Raw genomic sequence first — 25,828 nt, forward strand, 5'->3', positions numbered from 1 at the left:
GCAGGCCTGAACTTGTAGAATGGTCTTGCCTCACTGCACTCCATTTCCCGTCTTAAGCATCTGGTTCACAGGGGTGGCACCAATATAAGAAAATATGTCTGAAAGTAGATTTTAACAGGCAAACAGTGGTGTCTGTGTTGTTTAAATACACTTCTCAAGCCATTAACCTGGGCCACTCAGATATGGCTACCAGAGGTAAAGCTTTTGCAGTATATCTTATCTCAGTCTTCATTACAATAAAGATAAAAGGGTAGTTTTGCATTGTAGCCTTAAGCCTGGGTATGTTAGGGTTTTTATTTTTTATGGTGAAGTACTAAATCTGGTATCTCAGAAGTAGCCTTCTGAAATTCATAAATACTCTATTGACATCTAAATTTGTAGGGTAACACCTGTTGCACTATAATGCATACATATATGTATAGTATTACTGTGCCTATGCAGAAATAATGATTTTAATATTCAATGTCATCTCAGAATGCTTTTCTCATGAATGAATAATTCAGGACCATACTCTATCAACAGGAAAAATTCAGTAGCAGAAATAAAAAGGAAGTTCTGCGATGCAGTTTACCTTCTCAAATACAACCATCATCATTTTAACTTGTCTTTCACAAAGCAAGTAATGATTAGTGTATCTCAGAAGTTGTATTTTGATCAAAGTGTACTATATTTTCAGCTTTCTGTTCAGATTTTCAGAAGTTTAATTGCTATCACTCTGCATCAAATTTGCTAGCATTACCCATTTTCTTCTTTCTCTTCCTTTCTTTGACTGAGGTTTTAGTACCTTTTGCACAGCAACTTAGTCCCAAGGGCACACAAATCCCGTTACAAATCCATTGATTTTTTTCTGATAAAGTACATCCTTATGTCCAGTCCTCAAGCCTGGAGTGGAGATAGGGAATATTCTTTCAGTCTTCCAGTGAAGAAACTCAGGTGCATTTATTCTTTCTGCTGCATCAGAACAATCAGACTAGACTTAATGGTTAAGGTATAATACACTATCAGATGCAGCCTAATGGCCAGAGCACCGTTGTGCTCTGTATATTAGAAACTGATTTGTATTGTTTTGATCATTTCTCTTTGGTCTGAAAGTGACTTTAGAATGATTTTGGATTATTCAGGTCAAACTGAGAGAGTAAATTTGCCCTACAAGATGAGAAGAGACCCTCACTGCAAACTTGTTCTTCACCAAAAGCCTACAGCATGTCAAAATTGTATGCATTCATTTGACACTTCTGCTTGATCTTAAAGGAGGAAGCATGTAGAGTGGATTTCTGGAATTGATTGGTAATGACTCACTAGTTATGTTCCACAGCAGATCATGAGGAGAATTGTTAAGTACAGTTTGGAATGCTCAACAGCCACAGATTTGACATGTTCAGACTCATGAAAGCTTAGCTATAGCTACAGAGATAGAGTAATTTTCCTTTGATCACAGGCTGAAAACAAGGCAAGTGGTAGAGTCTTGAATTTTTTAAATTAGTGAATTTCTGAAGTGCTTTCACATCAAATCAGGTATTTTTCTGAGCCAGGGAGCCTATAGACTGCAATTCAGTTTGTAGATAAAGGATTGGCTTTTTAATATATCCTTTATCAGGAGGAGAATCTCTGCCAACTGATGCCAGCTGGAGATACTTATGCAGATCAACACATATCTACATTATACAATACTGATTTGTTTGTATCTATTCAAATAAAACCAATGTAGTTTTAAGCTACCTTCTTTGGTAACCATCTGGCCTTGATCACCTCTTCCTTCTACTTCATTCTTTGCAAACTAAAATGAGCTGCCAAATCTGTTGGAGTTTAGTGAACCTAGATTAACTAAGAATTTTCTCTAGTGATCTGTCCTATTTTAGGACATGCATGGAAGCATGTCCTAAAGCATTGTCATTCACCTAAACTTTCATTATTCCAGCTGTTGTGAAAATCTCTGTCACATAGTCAAACCACAGTACACAGGACTGTTCCAGAGGAAACATAGTCACCTACTTCCAGAAATAAGACCAGTGACATAAGATTCATATGCTTTATTTAATGACCCCAGCTAAAGATTAGAAGAAAGACATGAGAGAAGATCTGTGCCTAAGAATGACCCTAGTGGCTTTCTGAAAATTGGAATGACTTAGATGTATCCTCAGCTGGTCCTTTTTCTTGGTGGCTCTGTGCTTCCTCTTCAGTGAGCAAGTTATGATTTGGTTTAAAGGAGGAAAATGGTAGAGAAAGAGAGGGAGGGAGGGGGCATTGCTCTGCTTTCGTTTTACTTTTCTCTGTCTTCATGCAAGTAAGTAATACTTATTTTTTCAGTTTCATGTTTTTGATAGTTAATGATGTCCTCTAATAATTTCATTGCACTTCTTTTACTTGCATTGAGTGAGTCTAATGGAAGGTAATTATGGAAAACAATGCAAATGGAACCACGCATCTACTGAGAAATAGAACTGAAACAAAACACATTTTCCATTTTAAATGTTGATTTTTAACTCCCATGACAGTGACCTACAACTGCAGAATAGTCTCCTGAATGAAATGCTGTAACTTAAAATTCTTAAAAGTCAGTTTCAGAAATTATTTCTAAAGATTCTGGGAGTTTTTTGTAAATGTGAAAAAATTGACAAATTCAATTAAACTAATCTAAGCCAGTGTGAATCTCTGCAAAGATATTTTCTTTTCAGTTCAATAATGGCCATGTTTCTCTGTTAAGAAAACCTACAAAATTTTACACAAGCTTAAATAAAATACTAGAATATCTTTAGGTTCTTCATCATTTTAATTAACCTCTAAAACTGAACCTTTAATTGAAAGTTCCTACACCATCTTGGAATAGGTGGAGACATGGAGGGCTCCTCAGATATTTTTCAGAAAATGTCTCAGCTGCATCATTTTCATTGCTTGCATACAATGAGGCATCACAAGCTGAATTCTCGAACATATAAAATTGAGTTGGAGTCTGAAAGCTAGACAATCCTTTAGCAAACTGAAATTATATCAGACAACTTTTAATATCTACTCATTCTTCTGGATAAGCATTTTGAAATGCCCCTACTCTTTCAAAAGAAGTTAGGAACTGCAATGACTCAGCATTTTTCCTTAAAATACTTGGGGGATATGATTTGTACTTTTTCAGTGGTTTTTTTCCTCTTTTATCTGCTATCCCAAAAAATTCCTGTTCTTTCTCTCACTCTCTCTTCCTTTAACTCTTTGTTACTTCTTCCCTTCTAACTAGAATCTCTGCCTCTTACTCTGTACAGTGAAATAATGAGATGCCTTGTTTTTTACAGTTGTGTTCTATGCTTAAATACTATTCTGCAGGCATTTTACTCCAGGCACCAAAAAATATAATATTTGCAAAATATTGTGATTTTCTAATTTTGATTTATTTCTTTTTTTGGAGCATGATATGTTTGTGAAAAGGTAGGGACTGCAGAAAGGACAGTACTGCTTATTAAATATTTGTGGTATTTTTATTATTTTCCAAGTGGTTTGCTGTTGAGAAATTAGTTCCACTTCCCTGCAAATGGTAACTGCTAGTCCCTGTGAACTGCTCATATGCTTCTTCACGTACAAAAGTGTGGGTACAGGGGTTTGAATCTTCTGTTTTATGGAGGGAAGAGAGTATTTCTTTCCTGACTAAAGATTTATCCTTGTGTGCTTGGAATTTCTCCAAGTTTTAAACTTGGCAACAAGTGACTGTTATCCAAATAACTGAATTAATTCATGACTTCTTACTTTTACTTTCCACTGTTAGTCTTCTATATAATTCCATTGAAATATCTTCTGGTCTTAGTCTGTGCTGGTTTTGCTGCAGAGACACCAACAGTTTTCAATGGAATTTTTTATGTGGTGATAAAGAATTAAAAGAGCTACAGGCCCTGTATTGTAATAGTATTTTTAATTAGAAAAATATGATGTAAAATAGCCACCAGTTAAACTTTTAGAAGTATTTTAAAATACTAAAAGTTTAATAGCAGTCAGGATAAATTAGGAAAGGTAGATACATCGACTTTCTACATAATCATAGGCTATCATAAGATGTCCAAAGAGTTCTTACATAGAAAGACTTATCAAGGCAGAACAGGGTTACATTTCACTTAAGTTTTGACATCATAGACATTGCCTTGTTTTAATGTATGATTTGAACACATGTGGTCAATAAAGAGAGACTAAACCCAGAGAGAGTATAGAGGTTGAGCTGCGTGGTTAACTTCATGGAGTCTAAAAACCCCCAGCCTGGCAGGTTTAGAATTTACCTTTGAGAATCTGATATGAAAATAATGTATTCTGGAGATTTCTTCTTCCCTGCCTTAATCACAGAATCAGAATATGCTGAGTTGAAGACAACCACAAGGATCATCAAGTGCAGCTCCTGGCCCTGTACAGCACCATCCCCAACATTCACACCCTGTGCCTGAGAGCACTGTCCAAACACTTCTTGGACTCTCTCAGGCTGATGCTGTGACCACTGCCCTGGGGAGCTGTTCCAGTGCCCAGCCACCCTCTGGGTGAAAAACCTTTTCCTGATATCCCACCTAAAGCTCCCCTGACTCAGTTTCAGGCCATTCCCTCAGGTCCTGTCACTGGTCACCACAGAGGAGAGATCAGTGCCTGCCCCTTCTCTTCACCTGATGAGGAAAATGTAGACTGCAATGAGATCTGTCCTCAGCTCTGCTCAAAGCTGAACAGACCAAGTGACCTCAGCTGCTCCTCACACAGCTTCCCTTCTATCTCCTTCACCATCCTCATGACCCTCCTTTGGATGTTCTCTAACAGTTTAATGTCTTTCTCATACTGTGACACCCAGACCAGCCCCCAGCACTGGAGGTGAGGCTGCCCCAGCTCAGAGCAGAGCAGGACAATCCCCTCCCTTTCCCAGCTGTGATGCTGTCCCTGATGTCCCCAGGACAGGGTTGTCCCTCCTGGCTGCCAGGACACTGCTGACTCTGGTACAACTTGCCATCAACCAGGACACCCAGGTCCCTTTCCATGGCACTGCTTCCAGCATGTCATTTCCCAGTCTGTCCATACATCCAGGGCTGCCCCATCCCTGGTGCAGAATCCAGCACTTCCTCTTGAACTTCATCTGGTTGGTGATTGCCCAGACCCCTGATTTGTCAAGGTCTCTCTGCAGGACTGCCCTGCCTTCAAGGGCATCAACTCCTCCCAGTTTTGTATCACCTGGGAACTTGTTTGTTATCCCTTCCAGTCTTACATGCAAGTCATTTATGAAGATGTTGAAGAGCAGAGGACCAAGGATGGAGTTGTGTGGAGCCCCACATTCACTGTAATCCTTTGTGCCTGACCTATGATCCAGTTGCTCACCCATCCCATAATGTGTTTATCCACACATAAGGGCTGTGGGCTGGGCATTTGGTCCAGAAGGATTATTTGAGGGGCAGTATTGCAAGATTTACTGAAATCCAAAAAGATCCCATTGATTGGTTTCCGTTGATCAACGTGTGGTGGTAACATGTGGGTGGGTTACCTTGCCATAAAAGGAAATTAGGTTTGATAAGCAAGACTTTCCTCTCGTGGAGCCATGCTGGCTGTGATAAGGGACTGTGTTGTCTTTCAGATGTTTTTCAGTAACTCCCAGAATAATTTTCTTCATAGTTTTACCAAGCACTGGAGTAGAAGTCATAGACACATAGATGAGTCCAAAGTGACAAAGCTGACAACACTCATGATAATGCAACATATGTGTTAATATGAAATTCTGTTCTATGGTACTACTAATTGAGAACTGAAACTGTTTGTGTTTGTTTATGATGTCCTGATTCATCTGTATTCATCTTCTGCTTTGGTTGAAATCTTACACCAGCATTTATAGGTGGAACTTTACTGACTTCTTCCAAATAAACATAGTTTTTGGTTTCAATTTCTTGTTCTGTTAGCTGCTGAGTTCTCAAACAAAAAGTACCACAAAAAAAATAGAATAAAAAAAAAAACCCAACACTGTATACAGGAACATGAGGTAGTGTTAGTGTATTTGCTGTTTGAGAAGAAATTGAAATGGATTATCAGCAGTGATCTATGGAGCCTAAGCTATGGCACATAAACTTTGCATCTCAAAATGGCTGCATGTAATAATGGCAATGTTTTCTTTTAGGAAAGTTCAAGGAAAGGGCCTCAATTCTGCATAAGATTGCCAAAAAGAAGTGCCAGGTGGAAGACAGTGAAAGGCAGAATGGAGCTGCTAATCACGGTGAGTGCAGCATTACAGATTTATCACCTGCTCCTGAGAACCTCTGTCACTGTTTTATCTTGTTTGAAAATTGTTAATCATTGCTTTCTCCTATATTATGTATGATATTTTAGTAAAAATACTCTGATTCTCTGTACCAAAGACTGTGAAATTTATGGATGGGACAGAAGTTAAATGCAAGAAGGGAAAGCCAGTCAAGGCATATAGAAAGCCTTCTAGAAGGTTGAAAAGATAAAGCAAAGCTAATTTATGTTATGTGTTGAGGTGACAAAGGCAAAACATCCTTGCAGAATATATGGGAAAATTTAACTGATTTAATAAAATGTTCTAGTAGAATATGTGTTTTATATGGTACCACCCTCATCACAAAAAGCATCACCTTCATATTTAAGACTAGATTTGTCTGTATACTATTTGCTAGGAGTCACTCAGGCCCATCTAGTTGTGCAACATTAAATTACTAGGGTTTGCCATTAAGGTAAAAACTTATATTTTAGTTCCAAAGTTCTTATGCTAAAGGAAAATCTGTACCATGACCTGTTTTCTCTACTTTACCTCATCACATTATCTGCATTAGAAAACCAGATACAAGTATGTTCAATAAAATCTGAATAATTTTATTACTTGACACTTTTTCTGACTTCGTGTTATGTTTACATATTATTTGCTTCCAAAATCAGGCAGTTGGTTGGAACAGTCTTTTATTAAACCATAATGCTGACTGTGGGGTTAACAGACAACACACATATTCTGAAATAATTACAGATAGTCTGGCGCTCCGCTGTGGCTGTGATCTCAGATTTTTAATTTAGAAGAATCTCAGGATAGCAGTAATGTAACTAGACAGCTGTGTTTACTTCTATGCACAAGAGCATACCATAAGGCATTTTGAACTTGAGTAAGGCATTTCATACTGCTATTCCTCATTTGTATTGTCCAAAGGATTTTTGGCCATTGACACATTTATTTACTACATACTTATAGAGGTAATTAGTGCTTAGACAATTCCAAGATAGTCAAAGTAAGAATAAATTTTAATAAATTTGGCATCAGAAACCAAAACAGAAACTTTATCTGTTTAACTCCTATGGAAGTTTAGCACAAGGACTACAGGATTCTGTTTTAAATATTATTGTCTATTATTAGATATTATTACACCATCTGTTCACTCTTTCCCACATTTTTGCATGGAAGACAGCAGGATTACAGCTTGGAAGAAATTTTACTAACTGGAGGGGTTAGTGTGTTATAAAACTTAGATTGCTGAATGTATCCCCTCAGCTGTAAATGCAGCATGGTGTACTCTATAATGTCAGGGGTGAATGCTGTATGTCACTTTTTACCTGAAGCATTAGGCTCAGTGCATTTAACATAAAGAAGGAGCATTGAATATTGCAATGAACTTAAATATTTCAGAAATGCTAGCTCACTGCTTGGAAAAGTTTTATTCAAAATGTGTACTAGGCAAATTTTTTCTCTCTCTTTTAACACAGATGTTGGGTCAACCTTAGTATTTGATAATTTGCTCAGACTGAATGTGTGACAGCTATTTCACTAGTATATTTGTAATTAAATGTTCTGATCTCTTGTTTTCTGCTCTTATCTATGGATGATACCACAGAGAAAGGTGCAAAAGTGGAAGTTGCAGTTACACCACCGAGTGATTCAGGACCAGTGCAAAATGGAATCGCCCATAATGTTGAAGAGGTTAATGAATTTTAATTCTTCTTTTTATTCTTGTGTTAGTAAATATATTGCAGGCTTGATTGTGCTTTTCATTGAAAGCAAACATATTAATAGGATGAAGATGATAGTATGAATATGATACTATCAGCTATCAGCTGATAGTATGTCTACATATTATTTAGTTTTCATTTACAACTGAACCCAGTATACATTTTGCCATATATAAAAGAAATTGCCTTCTGATCCTGCCCTTCTATGAAAGGTAAGGAGAGAGTCTGAAATCTATTATTTTGGGAAACATCTGTAAAGTATTTTTACTTTACAGATAAGATGTTTGCAGTCCTAAATATAGCTAATAGAAATTGGTTGTCACATTGCACAAAACTTGTTCTCTTAAGAGAACTTGTCATGATATGCATCATGGAATAGTCAAAATTCATTATGAAAGAGGACATGTACATGAACTTCTTCATCCTTCCTTCTGTTATCTTGCTTCATAAGTTTTTTCCCCTACTGAGATTGTTCAGTGAAAACAACGAAGAAAAAGGAATCTTAAGCAATCGCATATCACAGCAATGTCCGCATGTTATCAATTTACATTGCAATAAAACATTCCCTAGGCTTGTTCAGAAATCTGCAAGGTCAAGGTCTTTTATCGTTTGAGATAATGGTTTCAGTTTCAAGTCACTGTAGTGGAAGAAAGGAAAATTATTGCAAGAGTACATTACTCAGCAATGTGCAATTCCTTTAATCTCCCTTTGGACAGCTTAAATTTGCAGTTATGAGAGGCTTTGGAACTTTTATGTTAATTTCAGCAAGTATTAGGACATTCTGAACAATGATTCTTTTGTATTAGATGTGGGATACATTATTTATCCTTATCTAAATGGCACAATAGAGCAAAGCAGGGAGATCTGTAACTGGTGGAGGAATGAGTCTGCAGATTTAGCTCCATCAATCTGAATGAAAGGATTTCAGGTATCTGCTGCAAAATAAAAACTAGCAATCTCCTAACAGCATTTTGAGATGGTCCATGCTGGATTCCTCTGCAGTGGCCTGTCCAATTCTGTCTTCTTCCAGTGGTAACCTGGCAGCTTTCTTAGGCTGCTTGAGTTGTTGAAATGCTGAAACCAATTCTGTAATTTAAAAGTACATGCTGGAGTTTTTGAGAAGTTGTAATAAAATAGTCTATTCATCCATGGGACAACTAAATAGGCTTCCATAATACTTAGGATTCTACTTCACTGTCAGGGTCTCTGCCAACTCTGTAGTGTACCAGAGCCTCTCCTCAATGTATTGCCTGGCTTTTTGTGCATAGCTTCCTTAAACACCTTTCTAAACTCTGGCATCACTCTGAAGCTAAAACGGTGTGGTTCAGTTTCCTTCTGCTCTGTATATTGACTTCATGGACACTAATAAGACTACTCTCAATTTATAGAAGACAACAAAATTTGAAGGCAACAACAGAAGACAGCCCACAGCATTTCTGTGACCCTTTCCATTGATGAATATTAAAACTTAAAGAAGGGAAATTGGTCGTTGGCCTCCTAAACCTTCTTTTTAGCTTGCTCAGACTTGACCTACAAATGGTCTTGAATTTTGATCTTTTTGTAACCAAGTGGTCTCCGTTGTATATTGGTACCATTTGCTTCTGTTTCTAAGTAGAATTCAATCAAGTAGCTTGAAATTTTGATTATTTTTCTGTACTCTAGTGCAAAAGGAATTGCTGTAGTGTCAGAATTTGGAAAGACAGTATAAAATTGCTTCTCTCTGGTTTTCAATTTGTGTGGTCTAAAGATAAGGTTTGTGATCCGTAAGTGCTGTTGAGAAAAATCTCTTAAAAGAACTGTTAGTGCCTCCATGTTGTGGTAATGATAATTTAGAACTGAGAAAACTAGAGACACTGTCAATCTGGACTGCCAAAACTTCAAATATGCCTTTGGGGGAAAAAAATGTTGTCCTGAAAACTGCAGGACGTGAAATGGATATAGTCACATAGTAGGTCATCCTGAAGCCATGTTTGCCATGATGATACAGAAGACCTGTATAGGCATCTAATTCTTTCTCCTCCATTGACGAGTTCCAGTCTGGTCTTCATGCTTTTCCCTCTTGCAAAACAAGCATACTTGTGTTTTTTTTCTTTTTCACTGATACAGATTATAGTGTCTGGGTCTAAATCCCTAGACACAAGCATTTTAGCATACCAATCTCTATATTTGAGTTAGAATTGTCTGAAAATAACTACATTAAATAATCTGTGTTCCTCTAGTAAAAACAAAATATGCATATAAACCCATTTTACTTATAAATCCCCTATTATTTTGAAATTACAATGTTGAGGAAAAGACCCTTGTGAAAAGACGGCCTCAGGCTAAGACTGCAAGAAAAGCAGAAAAAGTAGCTTTCATATTGTATTTTAATTCTGATATATTTGTAATTTTTTTTAAAGCATAATTGCTTTTAAAATTGCCATGATTTAGTTTATCATTTAGGGGTTTTTTAGGAACCTTTTTATATTTTTTTCCAATTCTTTTTCTTTCCTCCTTTCCTTCTTTTTCAAGAAAAAAAAAGAGAAAGAATATTTCTTTTTTCAAGAAAGAAGGAAAGGCTTACACAGAGCTGAAACACTACACAAGACAGATGCAAGGACACTGTAAAGTTAATGACTTGTGCAAGGTGTCATGACTAGATGGATTTCACCTAATTTATTTGCGTTTGGTTTTTTTTTTGGTTGGTTGTTTTTTTGTTTTTTCTTTACTTTTTCATTTCTCTCTTCCAAACTCCAATGTCTTGCTTTTCCCTTTTTCCTAATACCTTAACCCCATTTTTCTTACTCCACTGTCCTCCAAGGAAATCCAGCTGTTCTCTTTCTAGCTCAAGCCCTTGAGCAACAAGAAAAACTCTCTTCTAATGCTTCTTGCTGAAATTAAAAAAGGGTGTCCAGAAAATGTACCCAGCAATCCAATCATTTGTGCCAGATAGTGAGACTCCTATCACCCCACTTAACTATAAGCAGCAGCCAATATCCTATTCTTTGATAAAACTGGGATCATCAGCTAAGGACAGGCAGCTGTGGTCTCCTTCCCATTCCTTAGCCAGCACGGGAGGGAACAATACCTCCTCCCACCATACCATCTGTAAGACATTACTGCTTTATTTGAAGTCAGAAATTGCCTTCCTTTCTGCTGGATATTGCATCTTCCTTGGGGATTTTGTTCTACACACAGCATTCTGTCTCTTAACCTTTAGCAGGTTGCCACAGAGGAGAAGATTCTGTTATATAAGACTTCATAGAGTGGTACCAAGCATGCATAAGAAAATGAAAGAAGACTAAAAGGACATTTACTAGCTCATTAAATGTTTTATAAAGTGCCCTTCAGAATGTGATCCTTCTGAGAAGACCAGTTCCACCCCCAGCCACCTTCTTAACTAGCATTTGGTAGTCGTTTTAACCTGTGGCTTACCTAAAAATAGTTTCCAATCTGAAGATAACACCTTTTTCTCCCACCTACACACGCACGCACACATGCACGCACACATACACATACACACGTACACATGCGCACATTTTTCCCTGTTTCCCTGGAAACCCCGCTGGAAAGTATTTACATGCCAACCATGACTGAGACAACTTTTCCATGAAAAATATAAGACAATTTTTATGTCATAGGAGAATGGTGCAAAGGCTTCTTTGCTTGCATTGGATTTAATCTGCTTACCTGAGCAACAGTCCAGCAAAGTATGTTTTGCCTTCCCCACTGAAGAGCAGCACGACCATTTCAGGACAGAGCACTGATGGGGACATATCTCCCCTTCCCTGGAATACTCATTCCATTCACATCAAATTAGCTTGGTGTGAATGGGAGTAGCATTGCATTCTCTGTCTCAGGGTATTAATCTGAGCTATGTTAAACATTACAATTTCACAGAGAGAGAGGATAGGGAAAATTAGAACAGCCTTCATCATAGGGCTGTGATATATTCCAGCATGCCTGGTATTTGTTTGATTCATCATAAAAAAATTATTTTCCAAAGCCCAAATGCATTTTCAGTTGCCACACTTGGTCTAAAGTAAATGTCTGCATCTTGTTTGCTCACTGTAACTTATAGAGAAGTGCTGCTATCAAAAGGGGTTTATCTTTATTTTCACCATGCAACTCAGTTGCCTACTCCAAATTTTTCACTAATTTATACCAGTTTTGGCTTGAAAATTAGGACTGTGAAAAATGGCAGGAAGACAAAGGCTTATTCTGTAGAAGCACTTCTGTGATACCATAGCTGTTATTTCTCCTGGTGAGCTGACTGCTGTTTTGTGTGTTAGATTCTGAGAATTTCTTCTCAAGTTCCCCAAAGAGTGCTGGCAATAACATAGCATAAAAACCAGCATGTAAGTTTTTGGAGCTGTGATTTTATTTATTTCTGGAAGTGCCCAAGAGGACACAAGCAGCAATAGGAGAGTCTGGACCAAACACTTACCTGACCTTACTCCTTCCCATAGGATCTGCTCAAAAGGTATCTCTTTTCAGTGAGTTGATGGTGCAACAAGGATTAGCACAAATTAGCTCTCCTAAGAAGAGCATCCAGATATACCAGAATGCATTCTGAAAGATAATGGATTTAATATTACTATCTGTTTGAATTCTACGCAGGAATTTGTGATGAAAGATGTTGCTTTCTATCTTAGTCATCTCATAGAAATTGCATGCTCTTGCACTAGCTTACTATCTCACCTTGTTTTGCTTTTGTTTTTTTTTTTAATTACATGTATGAGAAGATAAATGAGTGATGTGGGTAACAGACAAGAAGCAGAAGGCAGAGACCTGGTGCTGTTCATAATAAGACTCCAATTACCTTTCTAGTGAAACAGATTAGTGTGAGATGTGCCCTTCTAAAGAAAAAAAATAAACCTCCTTTTGAAAATCATTACATACCTCTGGGACAGAGAACATTTGAGACCAGTCACATCAGTTTTTCTTTACTTACTCATTGTAAAAGTTGGGTTGTACACAGCTCACTTCCAAAAAGACCTCACAAACAAGCAAACAAACAAACAAAAACCCACCACCCCACCCCTCCCCCCCAAAAAAATACCTGAGCAGTCTTTTGCAGCAAAGAAAAAAATTGCCTTTTTATAGGTGGTGCAATAGCCATGCTATAGCATAATAAAATGTCATAAGCATGAACACATAATTCCTGTCTTAAGTTTCCCTTCTTCTGGAGGGAAGAAAGTTTCCCTTCTTCTAATTCTTTATTGATTAATTGTGTCAGCAGTCAGAGCGCACATGAAATGTATAAGCATAAGAATTTCTATCTTAGCTCTTCATCTTGGACTAACAGATAAATCCTCAGAATATGATATTTATAGTTCATATGTTCTAGCTGTTATACAATATGAGTAGTTGGTGAACAGTTGCAGATTCAGTATTTCTGATAAGTTTGAGGCGATTCTTTGTACTTGTTTTCCATTTTCTTCTAATGTGTGGGGAAAAAGGTGTAATGTTCTGTTTAATGTTGTGCCAGAAAAGCAACTGTTCTTCCTAATAATAATATGTAATATTAATAAGATGGGTGTAAGCCTCCATGGAGACAATGATTTTGTGATGTTTGCTTCAAGGAGTGACTACCTTGTGACTTTGGGAGATGGAGTTTGCTCTAAGTTGTTGTTCATAAACAAAGTAATTGTGGGTGAAATGTCATCGTATGTTTGTACTGTTTGCATAATGTGAAACACACCAAAATTTCCTCTGTTTGGAAAAATTTTACTGGGAAAATTGGATAGATTTAGATTAGATACTAAGAAGAAATTGTTTGCTATGAGGGTGGTGAGGTACTGGAACAGGCTGCCCAGAGAAGTTGTGAATGTCCCAGGTGGAACTGTGGAAGTGTTCAAGGCCAAACTGGGTAGGGCTTTTAGGTGGTCATTAAGGTCCCTTCTAACCCAAACTATCCCATGTTTCTAAAATGGTCCTGAGCAAACCAGTAAGTGCTTTCTTCCCTGGGATTACAGATAAGTATTTTGATAGATGTTCTTGCATAAAGAACTGTGGAATATGGAACATCCACAGTTTTAGTACTTTTTAAATTGTTTGTAATGATTTAAATAAAAGAAGAGCTGAAGTAGCAAAAATAGAATTTTGAATGTAGGTAGATTGATTTTAAGAGTTATTTGTTACAAATGTATCGAAGAGAACACTAAGCAGGGTAACACTTCTAATCTGATTTCTTAAGATGTAAAGAGGGCATTTCCCTAGTAGAGGATTCATTTCCTTCTCGTCATTATTATTATTATTATTATTATTATTATTATTATTATTATTAATAATAATAATAATAATAATAATAATAACAACAACAACAATAGCAACAATAAAATATATGCCAGGGTACCACAATTATCCCATCTGTGCATTAGTATACATTTGATATTCAGCTCTGGAAATGTCTCTGTAACAATAAGACAGTCTCAAACATCAGCAAGAAGAAATGAGGATCCTGTGCATAAAGAGTAAAAGTAATTATGACAGAAGGATTTCATAGAAACACAGTAATGACAACTATATGTGAAGGCCTAATGCAGATACATTTAAATCTTTAATGACTGGTTAAGGGATGAGAGGCACAAGTACGTCATTCTGTATTCTTCCAGTTGCAGGACATGATGTGGGAAGAAACAGGAAGAGTCAGAAAATAATAACTGCTTCGAGAGTGGTGTCACCAGCAGAATTTTAGGTTTTTTTATCATGGATTGGCTTAAACAAGTCTGGGCCTGCGGATGACTTACAGGGTACACCTGTCTCAAAGGAGCAAAGGGATCAGAGTTGGCAGGGCTTATTGAAAGAGCCTTAAACTAGATATGAAAAAAGAAAGGGATTAAACCAGGCATGCTAGAGATAAGCCAAGGAGTTGGCTTATCATCAAACATCAGTGTATGAGGAACAGTGTGCTAGTGTGATCCTTCATTCTGCTCCATCATGTGCTGACTACACTAGGGCACTTTTGAAATGTCTCTGTAGTAATTCACATGGCACCTTCACTCTCTCAGTGGAGGTGGTGGATCAAGATCCAGATCCACATACAGCTGCAGAGATCTAAGCATCATCAATCCATTAGAAGCATGAGAAGCACCTGAGAACAGTCACAGTAATTAATGCTTCTCCCCCCCAACATATAACAGGACTAATAGCCCAACTAAAGTACATCTACACCAACACATGCAGTATGTACAACAAAGAGGAGGGACTGGAAGCCATTCAGAAGCTGGAAAACTATGATGCAATTGCAGTAACATAAACATGGTGGATTACTTGCACAACTGGAGTGATGCAATGGATAGCTATAAAATCTCCAGAAAGGATAGGCAAGGAAGGAAAGGTGGTGTGGTAGCCCAGTATTTTATGGAGTGTTTGACTTTCTAGAGCTTGATGATGGTTTTAAAAGAGTTGAGTATTTATTGGTAAGACCAACAAAACCTATATCCTGGTGGGAGTCTAGTATAAACCATCTAACCAGTTGAAATAGGAAGGCAAAAATATACTATAAGCACCTGGAGGAAGTCTTACAATTGCTGGACCTTTTTCTTCTGGGACACTAACATGCCAGATACCTGCTGGAAATACAAAACAACAGAAAGGGAGCAACCTAAGAGGTTTCTGAACTGTGTGAAATGTGCCTTGATATTCCTGACACAGTGGGTTAGGAAGCCAGTCAGGGAAGGTACCCAGCTGGACCTGCTGCTTGTGAAGAGAGAATTAGTGGGAGAAGTGGTGGTCAGAGGCCATCTTGGGCACAGAGACCACTAAAGGAGAGCTTCTTTCTATTCTCAGATCTGTAAGGAGTGCAGTCAGTAGAACTGCTGCCTGGGATTTCCAGGTGGCAGACCTTGGCCTGTTTACAGGTCTGGTTGATAGTGTTCCTTGGGATGTGGTTCCAAGGGGACAAGGGAGTGCAGGAAGGCTGAACATAGTTTGAGATAACAATCTTAAAGGTGCAGAAGCAGGCATGGTCAGCTCCCAGGTCCTCATGTGATGAAAGAAGAGCTGTCTGGGAAGAAGAGTGGCCTGGCTGAACAGAGCTTAGGCTGAGCTCAGGAGGAAAGTGAGAGTTTATCACCTTTGGAAGAAGGGACAAGCAGCTCAGCAGAGCTACAAGGATATTGTAAGATTATGCAGGGAGAAAATTAGATGGGCCAAAGCCCATCCAGAACTTAATTTGGCTTCTGCAGTTAAAAAACAATGAAAGATGTTTCTAGAAATGAAAGGTGTTCTAGAAGGACATCAGCAACAGAAGGAGGGTTAAGGACAATATCTATCCTCTCTTGGATACAACGGAAAAGGTTGCGATGAGGAATAAGGGAAAAGCAGAGGTATGGAATGCCTTTTTTTGCCTCATTCTTTAACAGCAAGATTGGCTGTCTTCAGTGTCAATCAAACCCCTAGGCTGGAAGACAAGGATGAGGAGCAGAATGAAGCCCCCATAATCGAAGGGGAAATGGTCAGTGACCTGCTATACTGCTTAACACATGTGAATTTCTGAGGCTGGATGGGATCCACACAAGAGTACTGAGGGTACTGATGGAAGTGCTCACAAGCTGCTTTGCATCATTTACCAGCAGTCCTGGCTAAATAGGGAGATCCCAGTTGACTGAAGTTGGTAAATGTGATGCCCATCACAGAAAAGATGGAAAGGAGGATCCAAAGAACTACAGGCCTGTCATTCTGACTTCGATGCCAGGGTTGGTCATGAAGCAGATCACCCTGAGTGCCATCACACCGCTCATGCAGGACATCAAGGGGGTTGGGCCCCACCAGTCTGGGTTTGTCAAACACAGGTCGTGCTTGATCTCTCCTTCTATGACAAATTGACTCGTATAGTGAATGATGGAAAGGCTGTGGGTGTTGTCTGCCTTAGTAAAGCATTTGACACCATTTCTTACATCTTTCCTCTGGAAAGACTGGCTTTCCATGGTGTGGATGGGTGGACTGGGTTAAAAACTGAGTGGATGGCAGGGCCCAGAGGATGGTGATAAATGGAGGTAAGTCCAGCTGTCAGTCACTGGTGGTGCTCTCCAGGGCTCTGTACTGGGGCCAGTCCTGCTTAATGTCTTTATTGATAATTTGGATGAGGGGAATCAAGTACCTCCTGTCATTTTGCACATGATGGAAGCTGGGCTGGAGTGTTGATCTTCTGGGAGGTAGGAAGGCTCTGAAGAGAGGTTGTACAGGCTGGATTTGTGGGCTGAAGCCAGTGGTGTGAGGCTCAGTAAGGCCAGATGCTGGGGTCTTGCCCTTGAGTCACAACAACCCCATGCAACGATGCTACAGGCTGGGGAAGAGTGGATGAAAAACTTCATGGTGGGAAAGGACCTGGGTGTCATTTAGATCTCCAGAGGTCCCTTTCAGCCCTGACTATTCTATGATGCTGTGATTCTGTGCTGGCCAACAGCAGCTTAACATGAGCCAGCTGTGTCCACGCGTCCGAGAGGTCCAGTGGCTTCCCAGCTTGTATTAGCAATAGTGTGGCCAGCAGGACCAGGGCAGTGACTGTTCCTCTGTAACCCTGGCACTGGTGAGGCCACACCTCAAATCCTGTGTTCACTTTTGGGCCCCTCACTACAAGAAAGACATTGAACTGCTGGAGTGTGTCCAAGAAGAATGATGGAACTGGTGATGGGTCTGGAGCACAAGTCCTGTGGGAAGCAGCTGAGGAAAGTGGGTTTTTCAGCCTGGAGAAAAGGAAGCTCAAGGGAGGCCTTATTGCTCTCTAGAGCTACCTGAAAGGAGGGCATAGCCAGGTAGAGATCAGCCTCTTGCCCCAAGTAGCAAGTGACAGGACAAGAGGAAATGGCCTCAAGATGTGTTAGAGAAGGTTAGATCAGATTTTACAAAAATTGCTTCATGGAAACGGTTATCAAGCATCGGATCAGTTATCAAGCACAAAAGTGGTTGTGTAACCATCCGTGGAAGTATTTAGAATATGTGTAGGTGAGAATATATGTAGGTGTGGTGCTTGGGGACATGGTTTAGTGATGGAACTGGCAGAGTTAGGTTTATGGTTGGACTTGATGATCTAAAGTGTCTTTTCTAGCATAAATATTGCTATGATTCTATGAATCTGTGGAAGATGAAAAACTATGCCATATTCCAATACTTACTCTCTGAATGCCCATATCTGACCATAGCAAGGTACTGGTGTAAATTGGCTTTTGTTCTGACTTAATACGGCACTTTCTTTCTAATGGATTGTCATCAGAGTTCATCATATCAGGTGATGCAGCTTTCCATTTGTCCAGCCCAGTATCATTGAAGTTAGCTACAGAGTCTTAGCAGGGAATGAGTTTCGGGGTGGAGATGGGTAGGTAGTAGTATTTCAGCTGCCCTAAAGAAATTATCTTTGCACAGTGGTGGCAGGTGTGTCATAAAGTGAGCAGAATATTCTTCACTTCTGTTAGAGCATGTGGGGACCAGGGCAGATACCAGAAGGTGTCTGAAATGACATCATCGTATGTGTTTAGGCAACTGAATTCCTGGGTATGTATCATGTTATAATTACATTTTCTTCTTAGCACTGCAGAACATGATCATACTGAACATTGCAAGTATAGAGTTTTCATCATACAGACAGAAATAAAACTATATTTTCAGGATTAGTTTCTACAAAATGTGATAGTGCATATTCAGTACATACATGGCTGGAGCCACAGACAGTGCATTAAATCTCTGCCATAAATCTGTTCTGAGTCATTTTCTGTCACTGCTGCTTAGTCCACAGCATGACACTTGCATTTGTGTAGTTTTAGAGCTGCTGAAATTATTTCCCATTCTTTTCTTCAACACCAGTGGATAATTTAGTATTGCTTTGAAATTCATGGAAGCTAGATCTACAAATACTTTGAACTTCATTACTTCCACTGATTTTTTGAAGGTCATCATTGAAAATGAGATGCCAAATCCAATTCACATAATAGGAAAAGCATATCCATTTTGCAACATCTGTAATGTATCCTGGAGTTAAACTAGCAAAAAAAAAATAAAAAAACAAACAAACAAAACTTTTTTTGCCTGCACTGTGAACTTCTGTTTGGCCTTGTATTTTGGGGATAGTTGTTTTGGAGAAAGGGATGACGTAGCATCCTATTGGAAGGTGGGAAGATCTTCAACAGATAGATCAGGGTTTCTCAGGAAGATCTGGCAGTCCCCAAAAGCAATTGTTTGTGGTTCTTTTCTACAGCCACTCATGCTGCCTCTGTGTTCAAGTACACTCAGTGGTGTTTGACTCAGACATGAGAATAGAACAAGGCCCAGTGTTGAGCTACAGTGTGTACTGGTACAGTATTGCAGGAGCAAACATAGGCATTACTGTCTAGATATTTTTAAGACTCATGTGGAAACTCAGACTAATGTGAAGTTTTGTTGTGATTAAATATAATTGTTAATCATGGCTAATCTCTAAAGATGGCAATTCAGGAAGTACTTTGCCACTCAGTGCTGTTTATGCAGCAGTCACTTAGAAAGCTTTATTCCAACTGAGTTGGCTGATTGAATTACACAGAGGCCATTCAGAAAGTTACCTAGGCAACCCTTCAATTGGTCCTTTTGTGATCAAATTTTATCTCAGCCATCATATTTCAAAGCTGAGCCTGTGTCTCAGGTTGATTTTCCCTCCTCAAAAGCATCTACCATAATGGAAAATGAATGACTTTGGCTTTGGGAAGTTGCTCAGAAACTTCTCCTCTAGCACAGTTCAGTAGATTTCCAGCAATTTTAGGTCCACTTCAGTGAAGAGCTGAAAGCTAAAGGCATAAGCTAGCCTCTTAGGCTGGTCATGAGCCTCTGAAATAGTGTTTTGAGTGCTATAAATTGTGGTTATTAATTATTTTTTTTAATTATTATAACCATTATGACCTGTTCTCTTTACTGTTGTCATACAGTCAAGCAACTTGGGAGTTTCACAAGGTATAGGGTTTAGCAAAATGTCCTCTGTTGACATCAACACGCAACTCAAAAGTAGCTGCAACTTGTCAGCGTGTCAAGAGGTAAATAGGAATTTGCTTCCAGTCCATTGATATCAGGTGATACCTTCATAGTGGAAGATCCCAAGCTAAGAGCTGAGCTTGCTTCTTTAGGTACTGATCAGTTCTGGCAGTTGAACAATTCAGAAGCTCACAATAGTGAGCAATGATCAAGACCAGTTCTTCAAAATTAGCTGTAAATAGAAAGTGTTGCTAGTAGTATCAACATGGGGTGACATTTCATCAATAACTCTTTTGCTTAGAAAAGAACAACTGGTGTGGTCATTGAAATGATTGCTTCATATAGCATTATCATAAGGTTTATGTAAGCAACCTTAATACAGGGCAATAACTGAAAAGAAACTGATTACATATCTATAGGAGGGGAAACATGCATATTGTGGAGATGTCTCAATTATTATCTTTTTTCAAAAACAAAACCCAAGAACACTACCTGAAGAATTAGTCATATATCACTCACATTGTCAAAAATTTTTCACTGGATCCTCTTTTCCAGACTTTTTTAACTTTTATTGAGCTCTCTAAATATCTTTCCTCAGTTTTAACAGCATCTGCATTACACATGTCTATGTGAAAGTATTGTTCAGGTCATTTTTTCAGTTGCCTGATTCTGCAATTTATGTGCAGTTCTGGAGAATTCACCTACCAATTTTAACAATTTTAAAGTTATTTTAATACATGTGTGCAAAAGGCTGAGTCATGCCCACCGTACTTGTTCCATTTTGTTAGCAGAAGCAGTCTGAGGAAAGAGAAATGTGTGGCAGCCAAATGTTTTCTGCCATAGGAGAGGGATCCTGTACACCTACTCTATAATAGGTATGGCAGGTGGGCAGCTTACACATAAATGGAAACTAGGGACTGCTGTGAAAATCAGCAACACAAATTGGAGGCGACTATTTTAGCACCAGGTTGTTAGGAAAACTGCTGTGTTGTGACTGGTCTGAACAGGAGAGTATGTGGGTAGAGACAAGGAGAAGGCCTTTCCTCTTGTGGACAACCCAGCAATAGTGTTGGGGCCCAGAGAAGCTGGGCCATCTCCATCCTTGTTGGTGTCACAGTTTGAATGGGCAGAGCCCTGAGCAGCCCAGTTTGACCCCAGCAGCTCACCACTAGCACTCCACAGGTGCCTGAATTTCTCTATCTCCCCGTGGAGAAAACAATACTTGCAAATATATATATATGCATATATATTTAATAGTAAGGTTTCAAGTTACTCGCAAAAGCTTAAGAAGTTAGATACATGTATACATCTATATGCACGTGTGAAGATGCACGTCCGTGTGTGTGTGTGCGCACACAGGCACATATGTGCACATGTTCTCTCTCTCCTGTCTGTGTGGTTGGGCTCAATGAAGCCCAGACAAGTCTTAACCCCTGACTAGACTAGCCCACATCCCAAGGGAGAGCCATGGGAACACCTGTCAGAGACACCCTGTGCATCCCAAGGGACATTGTCAACAAATGGACATCCTCAGGCAGCCTGTGCTGTAGGGATACCTCACAGTCCAACCAAAGTCTTTTCTGGTGTGTCCTAGCTAATGTTGCTAGGTTTGTGTGGTATTAATGCAATGTTTTCAGATGCCGTAGTTCTCCCTGAAACACAACACTGTCCTTGAACTCCTTTGGAAAAAATCCCTAACTTCCTTCATCCACTTTGATAATCTGCTCACTGGAGCTTTTCTTACAGAATGAAGAGGATGAGGAAGAACAGCCTCTCAGCCTGGCCTGGCCTGAAACCCCACGCAAGCAGGTCACCTATCTTCTCGTGTTACCCATTGTTTTCCCACTGTGGGCTACCCTACCAGATGTCAGAAAACCTGTAAGTAACTGTTGTTGTAAGTCGGTGTGTCCTGCACAAAAGTGTGTCTCTCTAGTTAAATGCCAAAAAAAGGACTAGAGCTATTGTGTTTTTTTTAATCGTTTCTTCTTTGAAGAAGAGGTCAGAACACTTCAAAGAATATTAGGATTCAAATCTTCAAATGCAAATGCGTCTTTGTGAGCAACTGGTTGGTAAAAGCTCTATAAAGATTATAATTTGTATTCACCTGTACTTTGTGACATAAAGTGAATGGTCTGAAAAGTTCTTTGGGGTCTTCACATTTGTATTTCTGAATCTCTGCTGAACACATGAGTGCTGAGTATCTGTCTATCTGCAGTGCCCTAAAGGGTATGACTGGAAGGATTTTAGACTGTCTAAATTCTTTTGTAGTTCAAACATAAAGATATGCATTTCTCTTTAATTTGTGTTCTATTAGACCTTTCCCTTCTACCCATAATCTTGTAATTTTCATACTAGGATGAGATCTGTAAGTCCTTTCATGTATAAAATACTTACTAGTTTTGTCCTAAACACAGCTTGAAGTAATATAAGACTGACAAGTTACCAAGGCTCACCACTTTTATTCTCACATATACAAATAGACCTGACTGGGAAGGCTCATGGAAAGTAAAAGAGAGAGCATCAAGAGCTGAAAAAAGAAAAATCTAGTGGTGTTTTAATCTCTTTTCCTTTCTGAATCAAAAACAGGTTTAAAACTGCTGCAAGAGAGGCATGCACAGCATGTAAGTTTATAAATCAACACCCTGTATTCCTTTTTCCTCCTCACACACACTGAAAAACTTTCCCATCCCACACACTGAAAAACTGCAATTCAGTGTAAGAAAAAAGCTAAAATAAGATCTCTGACTTGTTTTTAGATAAAAGGTTCCAAAGGCTATAAAGTGACATTTTCCCTTCTGATGCTTTTTCCCTTCCCAATCTTTAAGCTTTCCTAAAGATTACAGAAAACTCTGGGAATCATTTTTGTTTCCTAACACACAGAACATACTTCACGAATGTCAAGATTGTTTATTTCTGAATTTATGCCCTCCTTTTGTCATTCAAAACCATCCTTGTAATTTTTTTTTTCATAATTTGATCTAAAATGAGCGAGAAATATTTATGGGAAATACTTTGAATTTTGAAAATCTGGAATTAATATAAGTAGACCTATAGCTTTATCCAATATTCTGTACTGTACAAATGAGAACAGTTTTGTAAATAATAGTTTTGGAAAGTGAATATCTTGACAAGTTGCCTGCAACTGTGTGATGTGGTATGTTTATTAACACTAGTACCATTCACATTTTAGCTGCTGACATCCAGCAGCTAAAATACCCTGCCATAACACAAAAGATAAACATGGTTGTATGTGCCAGATAGGCAAGTGGACAACAGGGTTTTAAAACTCCATTCACTGAAAGGAATAGTTTTTTACACAGAAAAAAAATGTAGTTTGTAATTACATGTAGATTAACAGAAGAGGTAATGGGCTGTATTGGTCTGACAAGCTGCTTACTTTGAATGTTGCTGTCAAAGAATTAACCAGATGATTGCATAAACTATCTAACATTTGAAGTATGCATCATTAATGTATCTTCAAAATATTCTCACTTATTTCCGTGTGCCATCCCTAGTAATTCCTTCCTAATTAAATGATGCCTGCTATCACAGCTCAGTGTGTGCATCAGAAAACAATTTTCAATGAAATCTGTGAGATAAAAGTTAAAGCAAACCTAAAATAATACTCAACTAGACTTTTTAGATAGGCCTGCCATCAGGGGCTCAATTTGCAAGTGTGGTAATTTTAGTCAGAAACCCAAATTCTGCATCATGATGCTCAGATTAGCAAACTCATATACAAAGTAAATGCATGTGTGCTATATACTGATTTGAAATGGAGCCTTTGGCATCCTCTGTGGGTGTCCACTTTTCAATTAGTTCTTCTTTCCACCTAGAGTATTTTTTCTAATGCATATTTTATCTCCACTCAAAGAAGATGGTATGCCTGCATTTATTTTTACTATTCTGAGATACATTTAGCTCCATGAAACCCAGAAGCTCTAGAAAAAATATTTTGTAGACAAGGTCTCTGTTTCTAAAGTTAGCAAAAGCCTGCTGCCTTATTATGCTCTGGTGCACATATATGCAGATTTTTGTACATTTAGAGTAGATTATGCATTAGCTCAGCTAACTGTCAGCTGATTGACTAGCTGAGATGTTTTGATGTGTTTAGTGCCTTAATAACACCTGCTCACAGTGTTAAGCCAGTATATATTAAAACCCTTACTACAACATCAATAATGTTGTTGGCATATCCCAGAAGTAGGTGTGCCCTTGGGGAATTTCTTTCCTGAATTTTTGCTCAGGTGTTTTGAACAATAATGGATATTTTTCCTGTACTAATGGCTCATTTCCCCAGTGGCTCTGTAAAGGTCACATATGTAATTGCTTACCTCCTCAAGTAACAGATATTGAAAGACTGAAAGAAAAAATATGTGACCTAGGTGCCCTAGTGGGTTAGGAGCGGATATTGTACACCACCTCTTTTATTATAACCTTACTCCACTGTCCATCCCTTTACACTACAAGCCAGAAAAATTACTTTTGAGGCTCCAGTCCTGCCATCACTGGATCCATGTGGGGGAGTTCCTTTTATCTCTGCAAATTCCCATTACAAACTAAGAGCTACAACTTCCTTGAACTCTTGTTGCCATACAGAGATGTACTGTTACCAAGGGGACAAGGACAACATGTTCCTGTACAGATCCACTTAGAGGAGCAGATTCTGAGTAATCAGTTAAGCACTGTTAAGTGTGAAAGAAAGATCAAACTTTGCAATGCAGATACATCTATGAACGAGACAAACATGTTGAATCATTCAGGTTAAAGATGTTGGTAACAATGCTGGCTAAATTTAGAAGAGTTACGTTCCAAATTATTCAGCACAGATTACCTTCCAGGATCAAGCTCTAGGAAGAAAGGCCTTCATCCCTGGACTGTTTTTGCTACATATAGCCCTGTTCTTCAGACACTGACATTAAATAAATACATAAAAATGTATCAATAAAAATGTTCTTAAGGTTTCTGATAGATGGGAACAGTACCAATCCATCTAATCTAGAGTGGAACTACAAAATCTTTTTGCTTTTGTTAAAGGAAAATAGCATATGAACTGAGTGAGCTATGGCTTCTCTCATTTATCTGATACTAGAACCACAAAAGAGCCAGTTGCTAATAAACTCTGAACTCTGTCTTTACAAGGCAACCACCAGATGGAGAGATGTATTAAGAGATGTATATAAGATGGAGAGAGTATTGCTGTCTGCTGCCTCTGGCTAATTATTCTAGGAAAATGCTTAGAATTGGCAGCTCTCTGTATTTGAAAGAGCTAGGGAGTAGGAATTGCATAAATCTCAAAAGAATGCTAAAATTAGTTACAAAACAAGCATGATTACTATTGTTACACTCTGGAATAAAATTCAGCATACAAAAAAAGAATCAGCATTCTTGTTATGGCTTTTTTAAAATTTTCATCTATATGGAAATTATATAGCAGCATCCATTGAGTCCATTTTTTATTTCATCACCTGTAAAATGCACAATCTTTAAATTTTGCCCTTTGTGAATTTAAATGTTCCCCATTTTAAAACAGGTAATTTAAGTGTTAAGCCTATTAAAGTATCTTGGACTACTGCTTATCAGTTAATTTTAGTGGGAGAGGATTAGCTAAGACAGGCAAGGAGTACACATGCTGCAAAGTTACTGACTCGTAATTCTTAGCCATCCAAATTCCGTGGGTGTCTTACTCAAATAGGCAGCGTCTTCTTGTTTTGCAAGAACCATTTGGTGTGTATAGTGACAACATCAGAGAGCTATTACTGCCCAGTATGATTCTAGTTGTACTAGTTTTGCTTAAGCCAGTGTATGCTTAAACCTTGAGTATTGTGCAGTGATCATTCAAATGGCATTGCTGGAAGGTGCTCTGTGCAGGTTTTGTGACCAGCCAGTTCCAACAAGTTCATTGCTTCATTGTCTCATTAACCATATGTCTTGCCAAAAGATCACAGCTTTTACAAGGAAGATGAAAATG

At 38.5% G+C, this 25,828-nt stretch overlaps 1 protein-coding gene across 2 annotated transcripts in view; it reads left to right on the forward strand.

Annotated features, from left to right (window-relative positions):
* SLC24A2 (solute carrier family 24 member 2) overlaps nt 1-25,828 on the forward strand; it is a 105,296-nt gene that overhangs the window by 73,843 nt on the left and 5,625 nt on the right. For both annotated transcript variants that reach the window (XM_062513129.1, XM_062513130.1), the window contains 3 exons: nt 6,107-6,202; nt 7,824-7,909; nt 21,604-21,735. In XM_062513129.1, coding sequence (XP_062369113.1) covers nt 6,107-6,202; nt 7,824-7,909; nt 21,604-21,735 — 314 coding nt within the window. The remainder of the gene's footprint in view (nt 1-6,106; nt 6,203-7,823; nt 7,910-21,603; nt 21,736-25,828) is intronic.

Source organism: Cinclus cinclus, chromosome Z (genome assembly GCF_963662255.1).
Source record: "Cinclus cinclus chromosome Z, bCinCin1.1, whole genome shotgun sequence".
Lineage (NCBI taxonomy): Eukaryota > Metazoa > Chordata > Aves > Passeriformes > Cinclidae > Cinclus > Cinclus cinclus.